Source organism: Prionailurus viverrinus, chromosome A2, assembly GCF_022837055.1.
Source record: "Prionailurus viverrinus isolate Anna chromosome A2, UM_Priviv_1.0, whole genome shotgun sequence".
Classification (NCBI taxonomy): domain Eukaryota; kingdom Metazoa; phylum Chordata; class Mammalia; order Carnivora; family Felidae; genus Prionailurus; species Prionailurus viverrinus.
In genome coordinates, this window is record NC_062562.1 from 17,945,573 (window position 1) to 17,968,329 (window position 22,757).

Below are 22,757 nucleotides of genomic sequence, written 5' to 3' on the forward strand. Positions count from 1 at the left end.
CATGGGTTTTTGCTGGAAGTAGGAAATCTGTTTATAGGGAGGTAAGTATCTGGTCACTGATAAGATTGGTGGAATGACATGCTGCCTGAACACTGGGTCCTGGCTGGGAAGATCAGGTATGAGCTCTGGGTCTCCTTCCCAATCAGGTACCTGACTCTTGGCGGGAGGAAGCTGGAGGAACCAGAGCCCCTATGGAGCCCTGCAGGCATGACTCTGGTCTTCCTGCTGTGGGAAGAGAAACATTTTATTATCCCTCTGCTGACAAGCAATGGCCATGAAGGACAATTCCTGGTGCTAAGGCTAGCAGTAAGACATGTCTGTTGGCCAGTGTTGTCTCTGAGCTTAGTGGAATGGTAAAGTGGAGCTAAGAGTGCCTTTGGTTAGATCAGAGAGTGGGTGCCACCTTTCTGGCATTGGGGGCAGGAATAGGTGTTTCCTAAAGGTGAGAGTAATTGTGGATAGGGCCTGGGCAAGAGGCAAGTCTTGTTTCCCTTTGTCAACTGATGGTTGAAATTTCTCTGGCAGCATTCCTTTGCGTACCTTGATTATTACCAGTCATGCCCCTTTAGGAAAGGACTTCTACCCTAAAATAGGAGCACCTGGGAGGTGCTGTTGGGTGGAATAAGGGGTGAGCTCCTCAGGCCTGCCTTTGTGACTGGGCTCTCCAAGGTCAGACATGGGTTCTGTAGATTTCCCAAACTTAAGTTGACTATAGAACTCTCCTTGGAATCTTTGATAAACACTTCCAGAATAATTGTTTCCAGTACCTAACCCTGGGTGTTGCAATTTTTCTTGAGTTTTAAAAAGCAGGGTTAATTAAGGCAGTATATACAGGGGCACCTGGGTGGTTCAGTTGGTTAAGCGTCCAACTCTTGGTCTCATCTCAGGTCTTGATCTCAGAGTCATGAGTTTGGGCCCCGCATTGGGCTCTGTGCTGGGCGTGAAGCCTACTTTAAAAAAAAAAAACACCAGGGGCGCCTGGGTGGCTCAGTCGGTTGAGCATCCGACTTCAGCTCAGGTCACGATCTCACGGTTTGTGAGTTCGAGCCCCGCGTCGGGCTCTGGGCTGATGGCTCAGAGCCTGGAGCCTGCTTCCGATCTGTGTCTCCCTCTCTCTGTGCCCCTCCCCCATTCATGCTCTGTCTCTCTCTGTCTCAAAAATAAATAAACATTAAAAAAATTAAAAAAAAAAACAACACCAAACATTAGATACCGCTAACTGTATTTGCTACCCAAATGCGTCCCACTCTACTTGAACGCACGTCCCACTGACGTGGTTGTACAGTTGAGGCATCTGGAGACATTGAGCTGTCTCTTGCACCCAGGCCCACATGCATTTCCACCCTGGGCAGGAAGGGCATATGACTTGAGCAAAATTGTGTCTGTAGAGGGCAGGGAGAAGGCTGAGATGAGGTTGAAAGGAGTGCTGAGGGATGAGACACTTGCACCTGATTCTGCAAGCCAAGTGGGTAAGTAGGTGGCAGGGTATATATCACTTTTGTAAAAACCTGCAACATTTCTTGAGCTCCATGGCATCTGCTCTCTGGGATGAGACGCGTCTTTGAATGCCACCACTGCTGTCTCCCCACAGTGTGGCCTTGGGCAAATCATTTGCATTCCAAGCTAGCCTATCTGGCAGCCCCAGTCTTTCGTGACAGGTGAATGAGAGCTCCAGGAGAGGAATTGGTCCCTCCCCCCCTCCCCAGCAGAAATTCTCAATTCTACCTTAAGCCTGTCACACAATTCAGGCTGGGTCCATGATGAACTGTTGTGATCATTGTCAGGTTATTCATTGACAGTACCACTTAACTCATGCTGGTATCTCTTTTAGGTGTCCACAGCAGGGAAGGAGGCCCTGCCATCCTGGCTGCACTGGGACCCACAGAGCCACACCCTGGAGGGCCTCCCTCTTGACACCGATAAGGGTGTGCATTACATTTCAGTGAGCACTGCACGGCTGGGGGCCAATGGGAGCCATGTTCCCCAGACCTCCAGCGTGTTCTCTATTGAGGTATACCCTGAAGACCACTGTGAGCCGCAGTCTGTGCGGGCGGCATCACCAGACCCTGCTGAGGTGGTGTCATCTGCCTGTGCTGCCGATGAGCCTGTGACTGTTCTGACGGTCATTCTGGATGCTGACCTCACCAAGATGACCCCAAAGCAAAGGATTGACCTCCTGCACAGGATGCAGAGCTTCTCAGAAGTGGAGCTTCACAACATGAAGTTGGTACCAGTGGTGAATAATAGACTGTTTGACATGTCAGCCTTCATGGCTGGCCCAGGAAATGCGAAAAAGGTGGTAGAGAATGGGGCCCTCCTCTCTTGGAAGCTGGGCTGCTCCCTGAACCAGAACAATGTGCCTGATATTCGTGGTGTGGAGGCCCCTGCCAGAGAGGGCACTATGTCCGCCCAGCTTGGCTACCCTGTGGTGGGTTGGCATATAGCCAACAAGAAGCCCCCTCTTCCCAAACGCATCCGGAGGCAGATCCATGCCACACCCACACCTGTCACTGCCATTGGGCCTCCAACCACGGCCATCCAGGAGCCACCATCCAGGATTGTGCCTACCCCCACATCTCCAGCCATTGCTCCTCCAACAGAGACCATGGCTCCTCCAGTCAGAGATCCTGTTCCTGGAAAGCCCACAGTCACCATTCGGACTCGAGGTGCCATTATTCAGACCCCAACCTTAGGCCCCATCCAGCCCACTCGGGTGTCAGAAGCTGGCACCACAGTTCCTGGCCAGATCCGCCCAACGATGACCATTCCTGGCTATGTGGAGCCCACAGCAGTCGCCACCCCTCCCACGACTACCACCAAGAAGCCACGAATATCCACACCAAAACCAGCCACGCCTTCTACTGACTCCTCAACCACCACAACTCGAAGGCCTACCAAAAAGCCACGGACGCCCCGCCCGGTGCCACGGGTCACCACCAAAGTTCCCATAACCAGATTGGAAACCGCCTCCCCGCCTACTCGCATCCGCACCACCACGAGTGGGGTTCCCCGTGGAGCAGAACCCAACCAGCGGCCAGAGCTCAAGAACCATATCGACAGGGTCGATGCCTGGGTTGGCACCTACTTTGAGGTGAAGATCCCATCAGACACCTTCTATGACAATGAGGACACCACCACTGATAAGCTGAAACTGACTCTGAAGCTTCGGGAGCAGCAGCTGGTAGGTGAGAAGTCTTGGGTACAGTTCAACAGCAACAGCCAGCTCATGTATGGCCTGCCTGACAGCAGCCACGTGGGCAAGCACGAATACTTTATGCACGCCACAGACAAAGGGGGCCTATCAGCTGTGGATGCTTTTGAGATCCATGTCCACAAGCGCCCTCAAGGAGACAGGGCTCCTGCACGGTTCAAGGCCAAGTTTATGGGTGACCCAGCACCAGTGGTGAATGACATCCACAAGAAGATCGCCCTCGTGAAGAAGCTAGCCTTTGCTTTTGGGGACCGCAACTGTAGCACCATCACTCTGCAGAATATCACCCGGGGCTCCATCGTGGTGGAGTGGACCAACAACACATTGCCCCTGGAGCCCTGCCCCAAGGAGCGGATCATGGTGCTGAGCCGGAGGATTGCGGAAGATGACGGGAAACCTCGGGCTGCCTTCTCCAACGCCTTGGAGCCTGACTTCAAGGCCACGAGCATTGCTGTGACAGGCTCAGGCAGCTGCCGGCATCTACAGTTTATCCCTGTGGCACCACCCAAGAGGGTGCCCTCAGAGGCACCGCCCACAGACGTGCCGGATAGGGACCCTGAGAAGAGCAGTGAGGATGACGTTTACCTGCACACGGTCATTCCAGCTGTGGTGGTTGCAGCCATCCTGCTCATTGCCGGCATCATTGCCATGATCTGCTATCGAAAGAAGCGGAAGGGCAAGCTCACCCTCGAGGACCAGGCCACCTTCATCAAGAAGGGGGTGCCTATCATCTTTGCGGACGAGCTGGATGACTCCAAGCCTCCACCCTCCTCCAGCATGCCACTTATCCTGCAGGAGGAGAAAGCCCCTCTCCCCCCTCCTGAGTACCCCAACCAGAGCGTGCCCGAGACCACTCCTCTGAACCAGGACACCGTGGGAGAGTACACGCCCCTGCGGGATGAGGATCCCAATGCGCCTCCTTACCAGCCCCCCCCACCCTTCACGGCCCCCATGGAGGGCAAGGGCTCTCGTCCCAAGAACATGACCCCATACCGGTCGCCCCCTCCCTACGTGCCCCCTTAACCCACAAGCGCCTGGGTGGAGGCAGGGGTAGGGCAGGGCCCTGGAGACAACACGGTGTTGTCTGTGGAGACCGGTGGCCTGCAGACCATCGCCCACTGGGAGCCGACACCTGACCTAGCACACACTGACACACGCGAGGCCTGGACAAGCCCGCCCTCTCTGGTCCTCCTAAACCCCAAAGCAGCTGGAGAGGCTTTGGGGACATTTTTACTTTTATTTTTTGCCTAACAGCTTTTTGTTTGTTCATAGAAAATTCTTCGCTGCGGTTTTGATGGCTGGCTCTGAAAGCACTGTTTGGAGTAGAGGTAGATGGAGCGGAGCCGTGAATGAACTCGCAGGCAGTGCCGGGCAGCTTCCCGGCTCTCTGCGTTTTGCCTTTAACACTAACTGTACTGTTTTTTCTATTCACGTGTGTCTAGCTGCAGGATGTAACATGGAAAACAGTAGCTAAAGATTAAATTCAAAGGACTTTCAGAAGTTAAGGTTAAGTTTTTACATTTAATCTGCTGTTTACCTAAACTTGTATGTATAATTTTTGGGTGGGTATGGGAAATTGCTTTGCTAAAAATAAGCTCCCAGGGTGTTTCAAACTTAGAGAAGACCAAGGGACAGTATTTTTTATCAAAGGAATCCTATTTTTTCACACTATGTAAACTTGGTTGCTCTGATACCCCGGAGCCTGACTGGGGGCCTCCTGGCCCTGGCTCTGGGGCCAGGGTCCTGGTGCTGGGCTTGCTCTCCCGCTGTTGCCAGGGGCTGGAAGCCGGAGGGGCCTCCTGGCCGTGGACATCCACACCCCTACCCCATGCACGCTGGTGGCCCCCCACCAAGGGGTCTTCATTTCCATGGAAAGAGGACTCCTAAGAGGCAGTGGTGGCCGTGGCCCCCAACCTAGGTGCTCCAGGGTGGGCCAGCTGCTCGTGGCGGGGTGGCTGGGGAGGTCGAGGGACTCGACCACATCAACCTATTTTCTTTTACCCTTCTTCTGTGTGTTTTTTTCCCCTTCCTAAAAGGAATATCATGGCTTCTGAAACACTCAGTGGGGGACATTTTGGTGAAGATGCAATATTTTTATGTCATGTGATGCTCTTTCCTCACTTGACCTTGGCCACTTTGTCCCAACAGTCCACAGCCCCACCCTGTCCCACCCCACCCCTCTTCTCTGGCACTCCAGTTCCGGGCCTTGGGCTGGGAGAGGTCTGGTGGCTGGGGAGGAGTGCCAGCAATAGTTCATAGTAAAAATCTGTGGGCTCTCAAAGCTAATTTTTTACTAAAGTTTTTATACAGCCTCAAATTGTTTTATTAAAAAAAAGATTAAAAACGGTGATGCTTACAGCAGTTTGTACAAGCTCTTAGTGTTGATTCCATGGAACTGATGGCTTTGCTCATTTTGATTTTTTTCCCCTTCTTTTCATAACAGTTTAAATTCTGGAATTACACTGGGCTTCTTTTGCCTTTTTTAGCAGAACGTCCGTCCGTCCATCTGCATCTCTGTCCCATGACTCAGGGGTGCCCACTCTGCTTTGATTCTCCTCCTTTGGAAGAAACCATTTTGAGCATGACTTTTCTTGATGTCTAAAGGTTATTTTGGGTACCTTTTAGGGAGGAATGCCTTTTGCAATAATGTTTCCCTTCCGTGATGGAAGGCTGGTGGGTGGACCCAGGCTCCCTTTGCAAACCAAGCAGCCACTTCTAAGCCATATCGACAGTTTTGCAGAGGATTTGTGTGTGCTGCCTCAGGAGGGGAGGGCTGGTCAGAGAGGAGGGGTCTCCAGCCTGCCCTTCTCAGAAGGGCATTCCCTTTGCACCTTTTCCCACAGGGCCCAGCCTCTCTCCCTTGCTCAGCCCCTGGTGGGGTACTCAAGTGAGCAGTGCCCCAGTTGGGGGAGCCTGTTGATGAGGGCTCAGTGGACCTCTGGTGACTGGGTCTCGTGCCTCTGAGCCCTGATCCAAGCCAGAGTTTCTTCCCCACTGCCCAGAGTCAGGAACACAAGCAGGGTCTGACCTGGTGAGATTATTTTTGATGACCTCGTCAAAAAATAAACAATTCCCAGTGTTCCAGGTGAGGGCTTTGAAAGGCCTTCCAAACAGCTCCGTTGCTCCTAGCAACCCCACCATCGGGCACTGCCACGCAGAGATGTGGCTGGCCCAGAATGGCCTGTTGCCATAGCAACTGGAGGCGATGGGGCAGTGAACAGAATAACAACAGCAACAATGCCCTTGCAGGCAGCCTCCTCCCCTGAGCGCCGGGCTGGCGACGGCCGTTGGACTCTGTGAGACAGAGAGCCAATCTCGCATTCAAGTGTTCACCAACCACTGACATGTTTTTATTTCCTTCTATATGATTTTAAGATGTGTTTTCTGCATTCTGTATAGAAACATATCAAACTAAATAAAAGCAGTGTCTTTATTACAATGCCATTGCCTCCAAGCATCTATTTCCCTGGCCCCTACATTGTTCTAGGATGTGAATGGGGTGTGGGACTGATGTCCATTTGACAGAGGGAAGAGAGGACCCATCCACGCCCATTCAGAGGACTTGGAGGTGGTCTTCGAGCAGCTAACCTGATAGCCTCCATAACCTTACCATTTTTGTGCCCCTGGGAGGGGTGAGAGTGTGCCCCAGAGCTGTGCTAACACATGAGCCCTCCTTAGCCCCTCTAATGCCTGAGTGAGCAGAGCTTCAGTTTCCTCATCTGGCAGGATGGTGGAAAAGGTCCTGCCTGTCATAGGCTGTTTGCCCCTGAGTGAGTAAGCCCCCTGCAATGCCACCCCAGCTCTTGCCCCAACTGTCTTGTGGGCTTGGGGCTGGCCAGTCTCCTAGGTAGTTTCAAGGCAGGTTTGGCCTTCGCTTTTTAGTGGGAAGAAGGGGAGAATGGTTTCTGGCCACACTGTTATGCCCTGGTGGGGCCCAGAGATACTGGGGGCCTGCCCCTATGTGTCCTGCCCAGGATGGACAGACCAGCTGGGTAGGCTTAGCATGACTCAGTGCCCAGGAAAAGGCTGGGTTGTCCTGGGACACTGCCCAGGGTGTGGGAAGCAGGGGACATAGCAGCTGTGTCCAGTAGCAGGATCAGGGGCCATTGGTCACAGAACAGCTGGTACCTCTTCTGGGCTTGCTCGTCCCCCCCCCCCACCCCGGGGTCCTCACTATCTCCACCTATAGCCCCCAGGCTGTTTCTCTGCTCATAATCTTCAAGACTTGGAGCTGAGACTAGTCTCACTGTAGGTGGAGCTGAGTTCCAACAACTACTTGTGGAATACCACAATGGTAAGTGCAAGAAAAGGCTGTCCCTGGTTCAGGGACACATGCTTCACCCCCTAGTCCTAGCAGCAGGGGCCCAGGAAATAACCCTGCCCTTGCTCTCTTGGCCTCAGGAAGTTCTGTTTAATGTTTAACCTGAAGCCACTGGGTTATGAGTGGACTCACTGAATTCAACCAAAGGGATCCCTGGTTTCAGCAGAGAATGGTAAGGTCAGCAGGGTCAGGAAGAAGAGAAGCCACAAGGGCCTCTGGCCTCCTCTTTGGGGATATCTGATATTTGGACTGGAAGACCCCTGTTCCCCAGCACTCCCGCAAAGTCTCTCTTAACTCCTTGGTAGGAGTGGGACTGTACTCAGGTCTTCTGAACTGGAGAGAGGGTGGTGGAAGAAAGGGGCAGGAAGGAGGGGACACAGTTGGGGAGGGGACAGACCCACAGGAATCTGCCTTCCCACCTGCCTCTGACCAAGGGCAAGTTCCTGGGATCCCTCTGGCCTGGCTTCCTTATCTGTAAGGTGGGGGACAGCGCTGATCTCCAAAGGGTTCTGAGACACCTGGGAATTAGGATAAAGAGCCACTCCAAACACGTCTGCCTATAGAAGGGACAGAATCTAAGTGAGGCTAGAAAGATCTGCATTCTCTCCCAATGTAAAGGCCTGGCCCAAGGCTGTTGGCGGGAAATATTGGGATGTCTAGGAGTTCCTGGGCAGCCCAGAATACCCATTAGTATGGTGGGAAGACTCCACATGACTCATCCTATTGCAGCCCCCAGCCTGGCCTCCACTTGTTCCCAAGCTAAACAAGCTCCTGGGAGAGGCCCTTCCCAGCTCCTCTAAAGCATGGAAGGCCCCCCTCTAGTGCCAGTCTTTTGAGGGTGAGGATCACGCCTCTCTATAGATCACTATATCTTAATAATAATAGTGGACTAATGACTTAACTCTTTTCCTGCTTTGCTTACCTTCTTGATCACCATCATGAGGTAAGGTGATTAAGGCCCAAAGAGGACAAGCATCCAGGTCCTGTGGCTAGTGCAAGGCAGGTTCAACACTGGTTCAAACACTTAATTTTTTTTCTGATTGTAAAATTTTGTTAATATTGTAGGGCAGCAAATAATTATTTGAAGTCCCCTCCCACCCCACTGGAAGGTGCTGGATACCATTTCCCTTATGGGAACCCTATAGAAGACCCAGAGAAGATAGGGCAAGGCATTTGAAGCCGGGGTTCCCATCTGCTGGGATTGCGGTGGGCCCGCCTATGAGCAGCCTGGGGTGAGGGCAGCATGAGACTTGGCCACTGGGGCTTTCACTAGCTCTACTGCCCCCAGCTTTGGTGAAGATGACTCTGAAGTCTCAGCTGGGATGGAGCGAAGTTGGTCCGTTTGGAAGGTTCCGTGTGACCAGGACGATGCCCCTAGGGTGCCCCTAGGTTGGTTCGGGGCCGTGATGAGGGCTGCCCTCAACCTTCGTTGTGGCTTCCAGGCTCCCTCACCCTCACGTGAGCTCACCAGAGTCGCAGGAGTCGTCGCCAGTCGCTCTGGGCCCAGGAGGCAGACGGTGCCCAAGGGCTCCCACCAGGTGGCGCCAGAGGCCGGGGTAAGCCTGGCCGGCCGTAGGAGGGACTCAGGCCTCCCGGGGGGCACCCGGCAGAACCCCGCCTCGAATCGAGCTGAGGCGGCCCCAGAGTGGACTAAAGCCTACTGGAGGGCACGGCAGAGCGGGGCTATGGGCAGGGCCCAGGCCAGAAAGGAAGCGGCCGGACCGGGGGTACAACCGGTCTTTTTTCACTCAGCCACCACTGCACAGCCCCTGAAGACACTGGGACGAGTATAGCCGGGGTCCCGAGCCTGTCCTTTGCCGGTGCCGCTCTCCTTCGGAAAGGGAATCTGGCAGGGAATAGGAGGTGCGAATCTGGGGCCCAGGCTTCGGGATGGCCCTTGAATTCAGATGTACGTAGACAGGAACCAAAAAGTACACTTTTTTTTTTTTGCGCACTCCCTTGCCTTAGGTTTTGTGTGTGGCGCCTGCACACAGTAGGACTCAGCGCTCAATGGATGCTTCCCAAGTCACCCCTTCCTCCAGCCTCAGAGCTACTGAGCGCATAACCTAAAGTACTATGGGGTCTGAGAGGGTCCTGAATGGAAGTAGGGCATCTTCAGTTGCGTGGTTGGGGGTCCCCCACTTACCACTTGACATAAGAAGCAGACAGGGATGGAGCAGGAGATGATTGACTTTCTCTGGGTTGACCCTGGAGTAGGAGCACCCTGAAGCCCCAGGGAATACCTTAGGCAAAGTGCTTCCACAGCCCTGGGCACACACTAAGACAGCTGGGAACATCCAGTTGGCAGCTGGCCAAGGTTCCTAGGGTTGGAGTCTTCTTTCCTCATGGTGTCACAACCTCAGTCTGTAGAGGGCGGAGCCCAAGTTTGGGACTTTTGGAGATGGCTGGGAGCTAGGTCAGGCCAGCCCCTTTTCCAGGGATCACTTCTCACTTCACTGCCTACTTCGCTCAGCACTTCTGTCGCAAAAGGTGAAGAAAGACCCTGGGTAGTGAGGCAGGGGTGGGGATGTCCTGTTGGAAGGTGGCAGCAGCCTGGCTCTGGATGTGCCTGGGGAGGATCAGCTTTGTCCTGGACGAACTCACCCTCAGGGAACATGGGCCTGGTTGGGTTGGGCAAGGAGCTGGGCTTGGGGGATACTGAGGGGGATGGAGTCCTCCTCTTGTTTGAAGAGCACATGGTGTACAAGCGTTTGGTTAGGAGTTGGGCAGCTCTGCCTTCTCGTGTCCCATACAGCGATTAGTGTGCAAATGAGAGGCTGAGGAGGCATCCATTGTGACCTGACTCAGCAACCATCGTGCCCCTTAAGCCCTGCCCTGGCTCAAGGCAGCCTATCAGCTTACTTCTGGACACCCAGCCTCCTCAGTGAAGCCTTGGGCCAGCCAGGCCTAGGAGAGGGGCATAGCCACCCTGTGAGCCCCAAGAAGATCCCTGGAGCAGATCAAGTCATAGGGGTGGGCTTGGTTGGAGTAAGCAAAGATGGGAGGGTGGGGGAGGCTCAGCTGAACACATGACCTTTCTGCTCTTTTGGTGGCAAACACCAATGTCTTCTGTCTAGGCTTGCTAGGAATTCCTCAGTCTACACTGTCAGCTGTCAGAAAGACCACCTTCACAGAAAGCAATGGCCATGCCAGGCCTCCCAGCTGGAAGAGTTATTAATACATAACTAGCAGAGGTAACCCAGATGTTGTTGCCCAACTGATACTTGCTGCTTCCCAAAACTGGGGGAGTCAGGGAGGACTCTCCTCAGGCAACCCTGATGCCCGAGTGTGATTCACTCCTCACAGTTCTTTGGCCATGCCCACTGCTATAAGGATGGACAGTGGTCCTGAACTGAGGGTCAGCAGTGATGACCTCCAGGTTCAGGGCCTGGTTTGAGGAGCAGCCAGATAAAGATCAGATTTGGAGACTGCAAGCTCAGTGAGGGTAGAGGAGGCTCAACATTCCTGCTTTCTGCTGTATCCTGGAGCTAGAATAATGCCATCCTTGTCCTAGGGCTCAAAAGTACCAAGTTTAAGTGGAATTTAAACTTAATGGAATTGAAATCACCCACTCTAGCAGAGGCCTAAGATACTATGGATCTTTTAACTTGTCACCAAGCTTTTTCTTCACCATCAGAGACCCCGCCCCATTCTGTCCATCTTTCCTGGAAGGCAGGAACTCTTTTGGTGGTTCTTGGAAGCTTCCTGGGTACTCCTTAAAGATGACAGGGCAGAAAAGCCCTATCACAATCTACTCTGATCGGGACAATGACGAAGCTCAGTGGAGAGAGTGGCTGGGTCCTGAAGACTGAAGTCTCTGGTGGTAAAGAGTGATTCTCAGTAATATGTTTGGGTTTGTCATAGTAGAGACACACAGGGGTCAGGAGGTAGGGTACTGTCTAAGAGACTTCCCCGAAGGCATGTGGAACAGAGTCTGATGGAGGGGCTGAGCAAGCTGCCCATTCCCCTGCACTGTCTGAGTCATGTCTGGGGTGAAGTCTGAACCTCTGTTGCCTGTGGGGGGACATGTGAGCTGGTTAGGAGAGGACATATAAGCATGACTCTCCACTTGGGCCTGTTCCCCACCCCTGCACCCACCCTCCTATCCACGGAACAGAGGTAGGTGAAGAGAACTACATGGGAACTGGGATCCTGGTGGGAAGGATTGCAGTAGGGATCAAGGCAGCATTTTGTATCCTTTATGGGAAATTATTTGTGTGCCTGTCTCTCTCCTATCAACTGACTTCCTTGAGGCCAGGTCTCAGTCTTCTCTGGACCTGGCACCAAGGAGTTGTTTATGCACTGGCTGAAGGATGAGTGCATGCACGCATTAATGAGATAGGCAAAGCCAGCCTGGAAGCCTGTCTGGGGGAGTGCCGAGGGGCAAGGAAAGCAGCATGTTTTGACTTGGACGCTTATTATAACTTGGAGAAACTGTGTCTTCGTTATTTTTTCTTGTCATAACAAGCCTTTGGAAGCACATAACTCTAATAGCAATGGGGCTTAATTAGCTTTCTTGGGAGCAATGCATGGGTGGTGGGGTTAGGCTGGTGGTAAACATTTCTGATGATTTTTTACTGGCTTTTTGCACATAACGCAAATAAAGATTTGCACATTACGATAGGAAAGGAATTATGCAGACAATACTCCAAGCAAATTCTATACCTTCCAGCTTTGTTCCCTTTTCCTACTCTACCACAGCCAGCTGGAGACCTTAATATACAAACAAGTTTGTCCAGGCCAGCCTAGGTGGGCTGCTGAGCAGGGTGAAGAGCAGGTCTCTTGTTTGTAGCTTTATACCAGCCTGAGGCTTGCTTGGGAGCTGCCTTATTCCTCATGTAGTGAGTAGTGCTGACCAGCCTCAGCCAGTGGAGAAACGCTCTGTTTCCTTGGGCTTCTTTCCTTCCTCTTCAGTGCTGTTTCTCCATCCCAGAGGAAGACTGGGGACAGGGAGCCACATTCCTGAGTTGCCTCTCTTTGGGAGGGGAGACAGGCCTCAGCAGCAGCAGCAGCAGCAGCACAACAAAAAGAAGAGTGCAGAGCCAAGGGGGCTCTGTAGATAGGAGCCAGCTCTCCCAGCCTCTCTGGAAAAATCTGAAGCCTGCGATAGTTTGCCTTCTTCTTCATCCTCGGCAGCATCTTCATCTTTGGATCCTGAGCCTCCCTGTGGAGGTTGCCACACTAAAAGTAGCCACCTGGGGTGAAGTGGACCGTGTGTGGGGAAGCAGAGAAGCCCCAGAGTCTGCACTCTGCCCCTCTTTACCTTCCTGGGGCTCATCTGCATGTTGCCTTGCCTGTGGCCCAGCTGGCATCCAGGTGCCTCTCTTCATTCTCCCAAGATTTGCCTTCCCATGACTAAGCATCTCCGCAAATTCCAGTAGTGAGCTGGCTCTGACTGGGCCTTTCCCTACCTGGATGGATTTTTCGGATTCCCTTTTCCCTCTAGTCTTTCACAAGCATTTGAGAGCACAGGCTGAAGAAGAAAGTGGACGTGTATCCATCCATCAGTTCTGTTGTGGCATGAGAAATGACTGTTTTCCCATCTGTCCTTTCTCCAAAATTACTGCCATGTGTCACATGTCACAGTGAAGTGGGAAGAAGATACCTTTGGCAAGTGAAGTTTAGGGGGCTGGGAAATTTCTGCAGGGCCTCTAGGTGCATCCTGTTCCAGGCTGGGAAGCAACTGGATCCAGGAAGGAATGGTACCAGACACACCACACAGCTGGTTTGCACAAACTGAGAGATTTGTTTGTTCACTAGTCATAAAGTTAAGCCTAGTGAATTTTCCTAGGTGAGTGTAGACAGCTCATCTATGACCCCTCCACCAGGAGAAAGTCTGGACCCAGTCTTAGCACCCTCCCTGTTACTTATTACATCAATAACCTAAATGTGGTGATACAAGTGCTACAGCCAAAGATCCCTCTGGGGTGCTTTTAAGCCTGGTGGCTGGCGAACCCCTTAGAAGTTCAGGTGAGGGAAATGCTCAGAGTTATATGGAGAACCCAGCCCAACCATTAGCCCCTGAGGCCCCACTGAAGCCCAGCGCAGGGGATAGGACAAGTCAGACAAAGTCCTTCTGTTGAGGAGCCCCTGCTCTAGGTCAAGGGGAAGAAAACAGCCCCTGAACAGTGAATTAAAATGGGAGACTGAATCAGAGGTCCAGACAACCAGAGGCCAGCACCATCCCACAGCCAGCAGGAGTCCCTGGGCTGAATGCCAGGGCTGGATGTAGACAGAACAGGCATGTTTCTGGGTATGCTTTTCAGAGGAAGTGGAACTGAGAGTTTGAATGCAAGGTAGGGGCACCGCTAACACACACTTCCAGGTCCTCCTGGGTCCACTGTACTGTGTCCTTTGTCACTAAGGCAGCAGAGACCCTAGAGGTCTGCTAACAGCTAGGAATCCACTCTGAGGAGAGCAACTCCCTAGGCCTGCTGGCTGAGTAGGGCTAATTACCCCCACTGGAACCAGGGGCATGTTGATTTAAATCTGGAAAGCCATAGCTCCTTTGGCTTCTACAAAAATAGAAAACAAACATCCTTCTTTCCCCCACTTCCAAGTAGCCCAAACCACACTGATTGGTGTCTGTGAAGCCAGAAGAGCCTGGGTTGAGCCAAGGTGAGGTCACTGGCTTGCCCATAGTGCTTGTGTTCGTGTTCTTCCCCAGGAGAGAAGGTATGGCATAAAACCCCCAAATCCTGGACCACCCACCACCGAGACAACTAATAATAAAGTTGGTTATGTGTATGCCAATCACTTGACTTTGTGTTTTAACTACATCAGCCACTTCACCCTCACAATCCCTGTGTGAGAGGCTAATATTATCATGACTTTGCAGGCTAGGAAATGGAAGGTTGGCAAGCCTAAGTTAGTTGTCTAAGTCCTACCTGGGAGGTGGCAGAGCTGAGATGAGGATTCTTGGGGAGCCTAGATGTGCACACATAGTCATCAGACACTCATAAAGATGAATCAACCCAGGAGGAAACACAGTAAGGGCCATGATAACACAGGCAGAGAGGCCCTCATCATTCCAGGCAGTCAGTGTCAGGCAGTTGGGGAGTCCAGGCTTCATGGAAGTTCCATCCTAAGGCCTGGGAAGAGCAACTAAGAGTGCATGGGGAAGGTCTGGCCAAGGTCTGTCCATCTGCCTGGCTATCAGTGTTCACTGGGATCCTCAGATTACTCCAGGTGAGGTTAGAACTGCTGATATCCCATGTGACATATTCCTCACCATTAGAATTAAATGGGTTCTTCTACACAGTCATGATTTATGGAGCCAGGAATAGTTTGGAATTTAGTCTGCATCTTCTAGGAAATATTCACCCTTGGGAAAGCAAAGGTTTGTGTGAGAAGCCATGAGGCAGAGCATCCTGAGTAGCATGCAAATACTGAAATCTGTAAAAGTGAGGTAACAGAAAAGTAATTTGGTGAGCTCTCAGGTTAATGCAGAAGCAGACTGCAGCCTCTCATCTAGACAGTCTCGGGAGCCACAGCTCAAGGTCTCTGAGAAATATCAATTCCTCTTTCCCATCCTCAAGGTCACTGTCCCAGGGCCTACCGAGGAGGCCTTCCATTTGGCTTTAGGCCAGTCCTGACACACCCTCCACCTTTCCCAGAGATACTTCCTGAGACTCCTGTCCCATGGGACCAGGCCCTCAGCTTGAATTCCAAATAGTTCCCATCGCCATCTGGATAAAGTCTCCACTCCCCCAGCTGGCCTTCGGGACCCTCACCATCCAGCTCCATCGCCGACCATCCTGTCTCCGTCCTTCCATGACCTCTGAACATCCTCGTTCACTTGTCTAACTCCTAAACATTCTCTGAGGCCACACTCTGTGGCCCGTCTCTGAGGCCTGTCCCCACGAAGCCGGCTGGCTGGCTGGTAAACGAGGTTACCCAAAGGAGAGCCTCTACTTCCAAGTTTCCCGGGACAGGAAGTGCCCCTGGCACGAGGGCAGGGCACGGCGTGACGCCCTCAGGGCCGCTTCTTGTGGCAGGTGCCCCTCCATCCTGGTTCAGTGTGGGACGCTACCGCCAACCCCCGCTAGGCTCCAGGTAGCACACGCTGGCTGTGTCGGCTTCGGAGGGCGCATGCGCTGGCGCGGTGGCTGTTTCCCGGCGACCCCGCCGCCGGCTTGTGGACACGCGTCCTCGCAGCCTGGCTGGATCGCGCGCGCGCGCTCGGGAGGCGGGGGGTTGGGGGGAGGCGTGTGCAGGGAAGGGGAGCGCGGGCCGCGCATGCGCATGCGCAGCGGTAAGCGGCGGCGCGAGCCGAGCTGGGAGATGGCGGCGGCGGCGGCGCCGAGCGTGTGAGCAGCCGCCCGGGAGCCGCCGGCCCGGGCCCAGCACGACCCCGACCCCGCCCGCCCGCCATGGGCAACGAGGCCAGCCTGGAGGGCGGCGCTGGCGACGGGCCACTGCCGCCCGGAGGCCCGGGCCCCGGCCCCGGCCCCGGCCCCGGCCCCGGCGCAGGGAAGCCGCCTTCAGCACCTGCTGGCGGCGGACAGCTCCCCGCTGCTGGCGCGGCGAGGGCGACCGCAGGACCACCGGGCCCAAGTCCTGGCCCAGGCCCCGGCCCGGGCCCTGGCCCAGGTCCCGGAAGGTAAGCGCGCGTCGCGGCACCCGGAGTGGTGGGGGGGGGGGGGGGTAGCTGCAGCTTGAGTTCGGGGCCGGAGCCCGCGACCCCTCGATGTAGTCTGGACAGCGAGGTTCGGACGTTCGGCCACACTTTGAACCCAGTCAGATTGTTGTGAGTCTGGTGGTCGCGGGAAGTGGCCCTCCTTTTCAATCCGCCCTGCCTTGGTAAGGCAGGATGGTGAGTGAGCGCAGGGTCAGTCGGGGCCTGCAGACCATGACTCCGTCACGAACCCCAAATTTGCTTCCCCCCAACGCTGGGCTCAGGAGGGGCTTATGTAACCTCAGCCTAGTCCCTCTGCACTGGCGAGCAGTGGGATGGAAAACGTCCTCCTTGTCTGCTGGTGTCTGCATGTGTCCATTGTGTTGGGCCAAGGAAAGAGCACAATGGGAGTGGCTGTCAGGGAAGATAAGTGTCACTGCGAGAAACAGAGAGATAAGGAAATAGTTGAACCATGAACTTGGTCATGCGCTTTTCTCAGGCATTTAGTCACCATAATCACCTTTGGAGGAAGGAAAAATGCCACCAGACACCAAAAAGTACTTATTTAGGCTCAAAATACAAACAGGGTCATGTGCTTTCACCAAGGTTTAGTGAAACACTCTGGGGTGAGGCAAAAATGCTATTGAATCATCTATCACCAAATATGTTCCTGTTGCCTTATGATTTCCATTACCACCTCAAAACCAGGGAAAAACGGAAACCCACATAGAATGCTTTCAACAGAACATATCTGATCAAATACTGTGAAACCAGCTTGTTTAAAATGTATGCCAACTGAAGTCCTACAAAAACACTCAAGTGGTAGTGAATGCAGTGGAAGGGAATGCCAATATATGATAGATTGATTAGTAGACTGAAAACTGAGGAAAGATACAAAGAGACAACAGGATAAAATGGAAGGCATTATCTTTCCACCAAATGGGACTAGGGAGTAGAAAAACCTGGGGTAGGGGGTGGGGGGTGCCGTGCTTCTGGCTCCATGAGAGTCTGCTGATAATTTTGCCTTGGCTTTTCTGTGTGGGAACACATAAACTGTGAGGGAGCATAATTTTTGATTCTTTGGCTGCCCAGCTGTGCCTCTCATGTGTTTATTTCCTCAGAAGTCATTTCTTAGACAACTAATCGTAATGAAAGTCTCTTAATAGCCTGAAACCTGACACAGACAGGCCAGCCTGTGAGCACCCCCTTTAAAGGGGAAATTTGCCCATTTTACATTAGCTATTACAGTAATGCAGTTGGTTAGCATACGGTTCTTAGCACTGCAAATACTGTCCATTTTGCTGCGTGTTGAGCTGCTGTTTGAGTTTTAGCTTGAGGGAGCCTCACCCAGGCTATAGAGCTCTCTGTCCAAGGGAAGGCGTCTCCAGATGAATGGAAAAACACCTTGTTATTGGTAGTTCTCTGTATGGGGAATTTGACGTTTCTCTTCTGGTAACCAAACAGGATGCTCTGTTTATAGTTTATCTGATGTTGCAGAGCCAAGCATATGAGATTTTGGAAAGATCTGGGCAGCTCAGAAGGACAGGAAGGAGGCTGGTGTCTACTCCTCTAATTCCTTTCATTTCTACCCCATCTGTGCATTCTGGGGAACCATGGGCTCCTGCTCCATTTAGCAGTCACATAATATTGCTCCTGGCTGTGGGCAAGATTCACACATGGGCCTGTGGTGCTAAGGTCCTATGGCTGTCAAGCTCAGGGCAAGCTGGCTACTTGTCACCAAAGCTCAGGTGACCAAAGCCCCTTAGGAGACAGGATATACTGCTCCAGCTGATATTCAGCTTGTTACAGAATCTGAGATGAGTGGCGCCTCCATGGTGTCTCTCCTTCAGCATTAGAATGGCTTCTACTTCTCACTAGAGCGTCTCAGGTACCTGATGCCAAATTTAGCATGTTCTGTTCAGAGATGCTGATGAATAGATTGGCCCATTGATGAAGAAAAAGCCCCGTGGCATAGGCTTTTGGGCATTCAGGAAAGAGCAGCGGCACAGTTTCAAGCAAGCTTGTGAATTTGAGGGGTGGAAAGCTTCATAGAGGTAGGTGGAGGGTCACATAAGGGGGAAATCATTTTGCTAACCCCACAGGGGAATGGAACTGAGGTTCTGGGGGAGTTGATTCCTGGCTCTTTCCTGTTGCGTTATCACCCCTTACTACCCCAGAATTAGTCTTTTCATCCTCATACTGAGCTGACTTGGGCGCTGTGAGGGCACAGTTCCACCAATTATGATGGAAGAGCCTGACTTGAATGCTGTAAGTAGCAGCACCACCACACCCACAGTGCTGCCTCTTAGCCCATTTCGATGATATGGCATTTTGGGCATCGGATAGTTCCTCAAGGCCAGGGGCTCTCTGTTTCTGGTCTCAGGGTCACATGTACAGTTATATAGCTTGTGCCTTTCTCAAGAAGTGCCAACTCAGGGAAGGCTGAATTCTGTCTCAAACTCTACTCTCTGAGCTGTATGCCCTGGTGTGGGCTGCATCCTCCTAGAGAAAAAGACACTTATCACTCATTCATTCATTCACTTATTTTTATGCCTGTTGTACAGTGAAGTGCTCAGATTGATGGGATTTAATATATATATATATATATATATATATATATATATATATACCCATGACACCACCAGTTCAAGATGAAACTTTACCAATACCCCCAGAAAGCATCTTTTATTTTTTTATAAAAAAAAAATTTTTTTAACGTTTATTTATTTTTGAGAGAGAGAGACAGAGCATGAATGGGGGAGGGTCAGAGAGAGGGAGACACAGAATCTGAAACAGGCTCCAGGCTCTGAGCTGTCAGCACAGAGCCTGACGCGGGACTCGAACTCATGGACTGCAAGATCATGACCTGAGCCGAAGTCGGCCGCTTAACCGACTGAGCCACCCAGGCGCCCCCAGAAAGCATCTTTTAAAAAAATTGCACAAAGGAGTCACATAAACCAGTGGCAACCTGTGTAATCTATACCAGCCCTGTGGACTTTACATGTTCTGACATTTGCAAATTGATCTTCACTCAATACAGCCAAGGTGTATTTACTAGTATCAAGAGCAAGCACTGTTCTGGGCTTTGTGGAGGGTCTGGAAGGATATACGATGCTCCCCTGTCCTCTAGCACCTCACAGTCTGGTTGGTCAGACAGCTCTCGAAGAGCCAAATCATGGAGTCTCAGTCTGAGCAGCTCAGACTGAGAAGGCTTGGTGTCCGAGCAGCTCAGTGTCTGAGAAATGCCAAATAGACAGTGTTTATAGAAGGGTTGTCAAGTGAGAAGAGTGGAGAGGCAGAGCCAAGTCTCAAAGGAGAAATCTAAGGCATGCTGGAAAAATGGTGGGGTTATGAGAGATGGAGAGAAGGAGACAGCACGAGGAGTGTGGTCTACATAGGCTGGAACAGTGAGAATGGGGCCAAGGGCAGGAGTGTGGAGGAGAGCTGGGGTAAACCAGGTGAGGCCCTTTTCTCTCATTACCCGTCAAAATCCATGATCAATGCCCAGGTTGCCTCTCACTCACTTCCAGCTCAAATATTGTAGACACATCTTTAGTCAAAGGCAGCTGGCACACAGAACTTGCCCGTGGGCTGGAAGGTGAGTGAGGCTGCTCTGAGAACCACATCCTGAATTCCTTTCTCAAAATGGGTTTGTCATAATTCTATCTCAATAAGAAAATAAAAATAAAAAGTTTGTCAGGTACAGTATATCTGGTCTGGGATTAACCAGACTTGTTATACTATATCAGCTAACAGTGAGTCTCTAGTAAAATCTGGGACTAATTTGTAAGGATGAAATGAGAGGATATAATTGCCAGGTTTAGAAATAATGGCCCTTTGTCATTTAGAGATCACCTTTGGCCCCAGGGCTGGATTCTCATGGAGGCATGCCATGGAGATTATACTAAAGTGACCTAACATCTGAATGGTGATGATGTCAAAATTTCACCCAAAGGGGCAACCATTTTTCATCTTTTGCCAGGGAGAAAGGAGCAGCTTTGAAAATATAGCTTTTCCCAGCATTAGTAAGACAAATAAATTGCTGCTAAAAAAAAAAAAAGTTGGGGAAGAAAGGCCATCTGTTTTCTTTTTAACTTTTTATTATGGAAAATTTCAAATCTACATAAAAGTTGAGAGAATAAGCTAATGAACTCTCATGTTCCCGTTGCCCAGCCACAGTTATCACCAACTCATGGCTAATCAAGTTTGTATCTTCTTCACCTGCCATCCCCCATGGAGGCCATTTCCAGACATCTTAATATTTCATCTTCTATGTTTCAGTGTCTATTTCTAAGAAATAAGGGCTTTGTGTGAACATTACCACAACACCATGATTGCATCCAAACAGGGTAACAATTTCTTCTTTTTTTTGAATTTTAATATTTTTTAAATTTTTTAAAGTTTACTTATTTTGAGAGAGAGAGAGAGAGAGAGAGAGAGAGAGAGAGAGAGAGAGAGAATATCCCCAGCAGGCTCTGCACTGTTAGCACAAAGCCTGACATGGGGGAGAGAGAGAGAGAGAGAGAGAGAGAGAGAGAGAGAGAGAGAGAGAATCCCCAGCAGGCTCTGCACTGTTAGCACAAAGCCTGACATGGGGCCTGAACCCACGAATCATGAGCTCTTGACTCAAGTCAAAGTCAAGAGTCAGGCACTTAACCGACTAAGCCACCCAGGCGCCCCTGAATTTTAATTTTTTTAAAGTAATCTCTGCACCCTTTGTGGGGCTTTAACTCATGACCCCCAGATCAAGAGATATATGCTTTACCAACTGAGCCAGTCAGATGCCCAATAACAGTCCCTTCTTAATCTCAGCAAATATCCAGTCAGGGTTCAGGTTTTCTGATTATCTTATGAATTTATTTTTCCAGTTGGTTTGTTTGAATTGTGATCTAAATAGGGTCTACACATTGCATTTGTTTGATACATTTCTTGAGTTTCTTTAAATCTGTAGATGCCATTTTCTTTTTTCCCCCTTGCAGTTTATGATTGGAGAACTGTCATTTGTCCTCTGTTTCTCACATTCTGGGTTATGCTGATTGTGTCTCTGTGGTGTCATTTGAGATATTCCTCTGTCCCATATTTTTACTGTAAGCTGGGATTGTATCTAGAAGCCATTCAGATTCTAATTTCATTCTTTTGGCCAAGAAATTCTAGCTTTTTAATTTTATTTTTACTTAATTTTATTTTATTTGAGAAAGAGAGGGAGAGAGAGGGAGAGAGGGAGAGAGAGACAGCACAAGTCAGGGAGAGGGGCATAGGGAGAGGAAGAGAGTATCTTAAGCAGGCTCCATGCTCAGCTCTGAGCCTGATGCACGGCTCAGTCCCTCAATCCTGGGATCATGACCTGAGCTGAAATCAAGAGTCAGATGTTCAACTGACTGAGCCTCCCAGGCATCAAGAAATTCTAGCTTTCAAAAAAATTTTTTTAACGTTTTTTATTTGTTTTTGAGAGACAGAGACAGAGTGTGAGCAGGGGAGGGGCAGAGAGAGATGGAGACAGAATCTGAAGCAGGCTCCAGGCTCTGAGCTGTCAGCACAGAGACCAACATGGGGCTTGAACCCACAAACCATGAGATCATGACCTGAGTTGAAGTTGGACACTTAACTTACTGAGCCACCCAGGTGCCCCTAGCTTTTTAACAAAGAGTTTGTTGAGGTCTTTAGACATGAAGGGTCTAGAGCCAGACCTTGGACTAGTTTGGGAGCCAAAGAATGATGCAATGGGTCACTTTTCTGTTCTTTTTTTCTAAAGTTCTCCTTTCTCTTAGTAAGTTTGATTCTGAGTTTAAGAAGGCAAAGCTTTCAGAGCCTGTGGGTCATGCCTTTACACCCAGCTATGGGGAGCCTTCACTGTATATTTAAGAAGTAGGCTGCTAGGATATAGGGTTTGGGGCTTCAATAAACCCTCTCTCTTCTCAGAGGTCCTGCATGTCTCAATAGTGCCCTTTCTTCCCATTAGTGATGGAAGTGGGGAGAGACAGGCCCTTCCATTGTGGGCTATTTGAGGGGAAATCTGTTCCTGGAAGCTGTAGCCCATGTGCAGCAGGCTGGGGCTGACTGGGGAGGTAGGTTTGCAAAACTGTCACAACGGTTATAACTACTCGTACTGGATGTCTGCTTCACCATGGACATTCTGCTCAGTGTTTTGCACACACCTGTTCCTCACTCCACTTGCCTGGCCATTCAGCTCCTGTAGGCCCTGTCTGTCCAGGTCTTACTCATCCTTCCTGCCTGGGGACTTACTTTTTACAATGGTGAAAAGGTAGCTGAGACCTGCATGCCTACAGCAAGGGCCAAGTGTCACTTTAGGACTTGAGGCCCTCCTGGTGAGCTGGGACAGTCTAGCCATATGGGGACTCCTGCCTGGGCCTCTCAGTTGGTGCCAGGGGTATGTCACACTGGCATTGATATTTCATTGCTTGCTTAGGCTCCTTTCCAGCCTTGAGGACCCTCTCCTTCTCCAGTCACCAGCGTAGTGGTGGAAGCTGGTCATAGCTGGGGAATGACTTGGAACCATGGCCTCTGGGGTTGCACCTGTGGTAGGGTAGATGGAATTCTGGTGTCCCACTCTCTGTGGTTCCCTTCCTGCAGATGGGGCCTCTGGTGGG

The 22,757-nt window shown here is 51.3% G+C and overlaps 2 protein-coding genes across 9 annotated transcripts in view; both read left to right on the top strand.

Annotated features, from left to right (window-relative positions):
• The window catches only part of DAG1 (dystroglycan 1), a 70,517-nt gene extending 63,867 nt beyond the window's left edge, over positions 1 to 6,650 (top strand). For all 8 annotated transcript variants that reach the window (XM_047849597.1, XM_047849598.1, XM_047849593.1 and 5 more), the window contains one exon: positions 1,832 to 6,650. In XM_047849597.1, the coding sequence (XP_047705553.1) occupies positions 1,832 to 4,234 (2,403 nt within the window). In that variant the 3' untranslated portion in view covers positions 4,235 to 6,650. The remainder of the gene's footprint in view (positions 1 to 1,831) is intronic.
• Positions 6,651 to 15,904: 9,254 nt separating this feature from the next.
• Positions 15,905 to 22,757, top strand: part of BSN (bassoon presynaptic cytomatrix protein) — a 90,987-nt gene continuing 84,134 nt past the window's right edge. The window contains exon 1 of the mRNA XM_047826184.1: positions 15,905 to 16,134. Coding sequence (XP_047682140.1) covers positions 15,905 to 16,134 — 230 coding nt within the window. The remainder of the gene's footprint in view (positions 16,135 to 22,757) is intronic.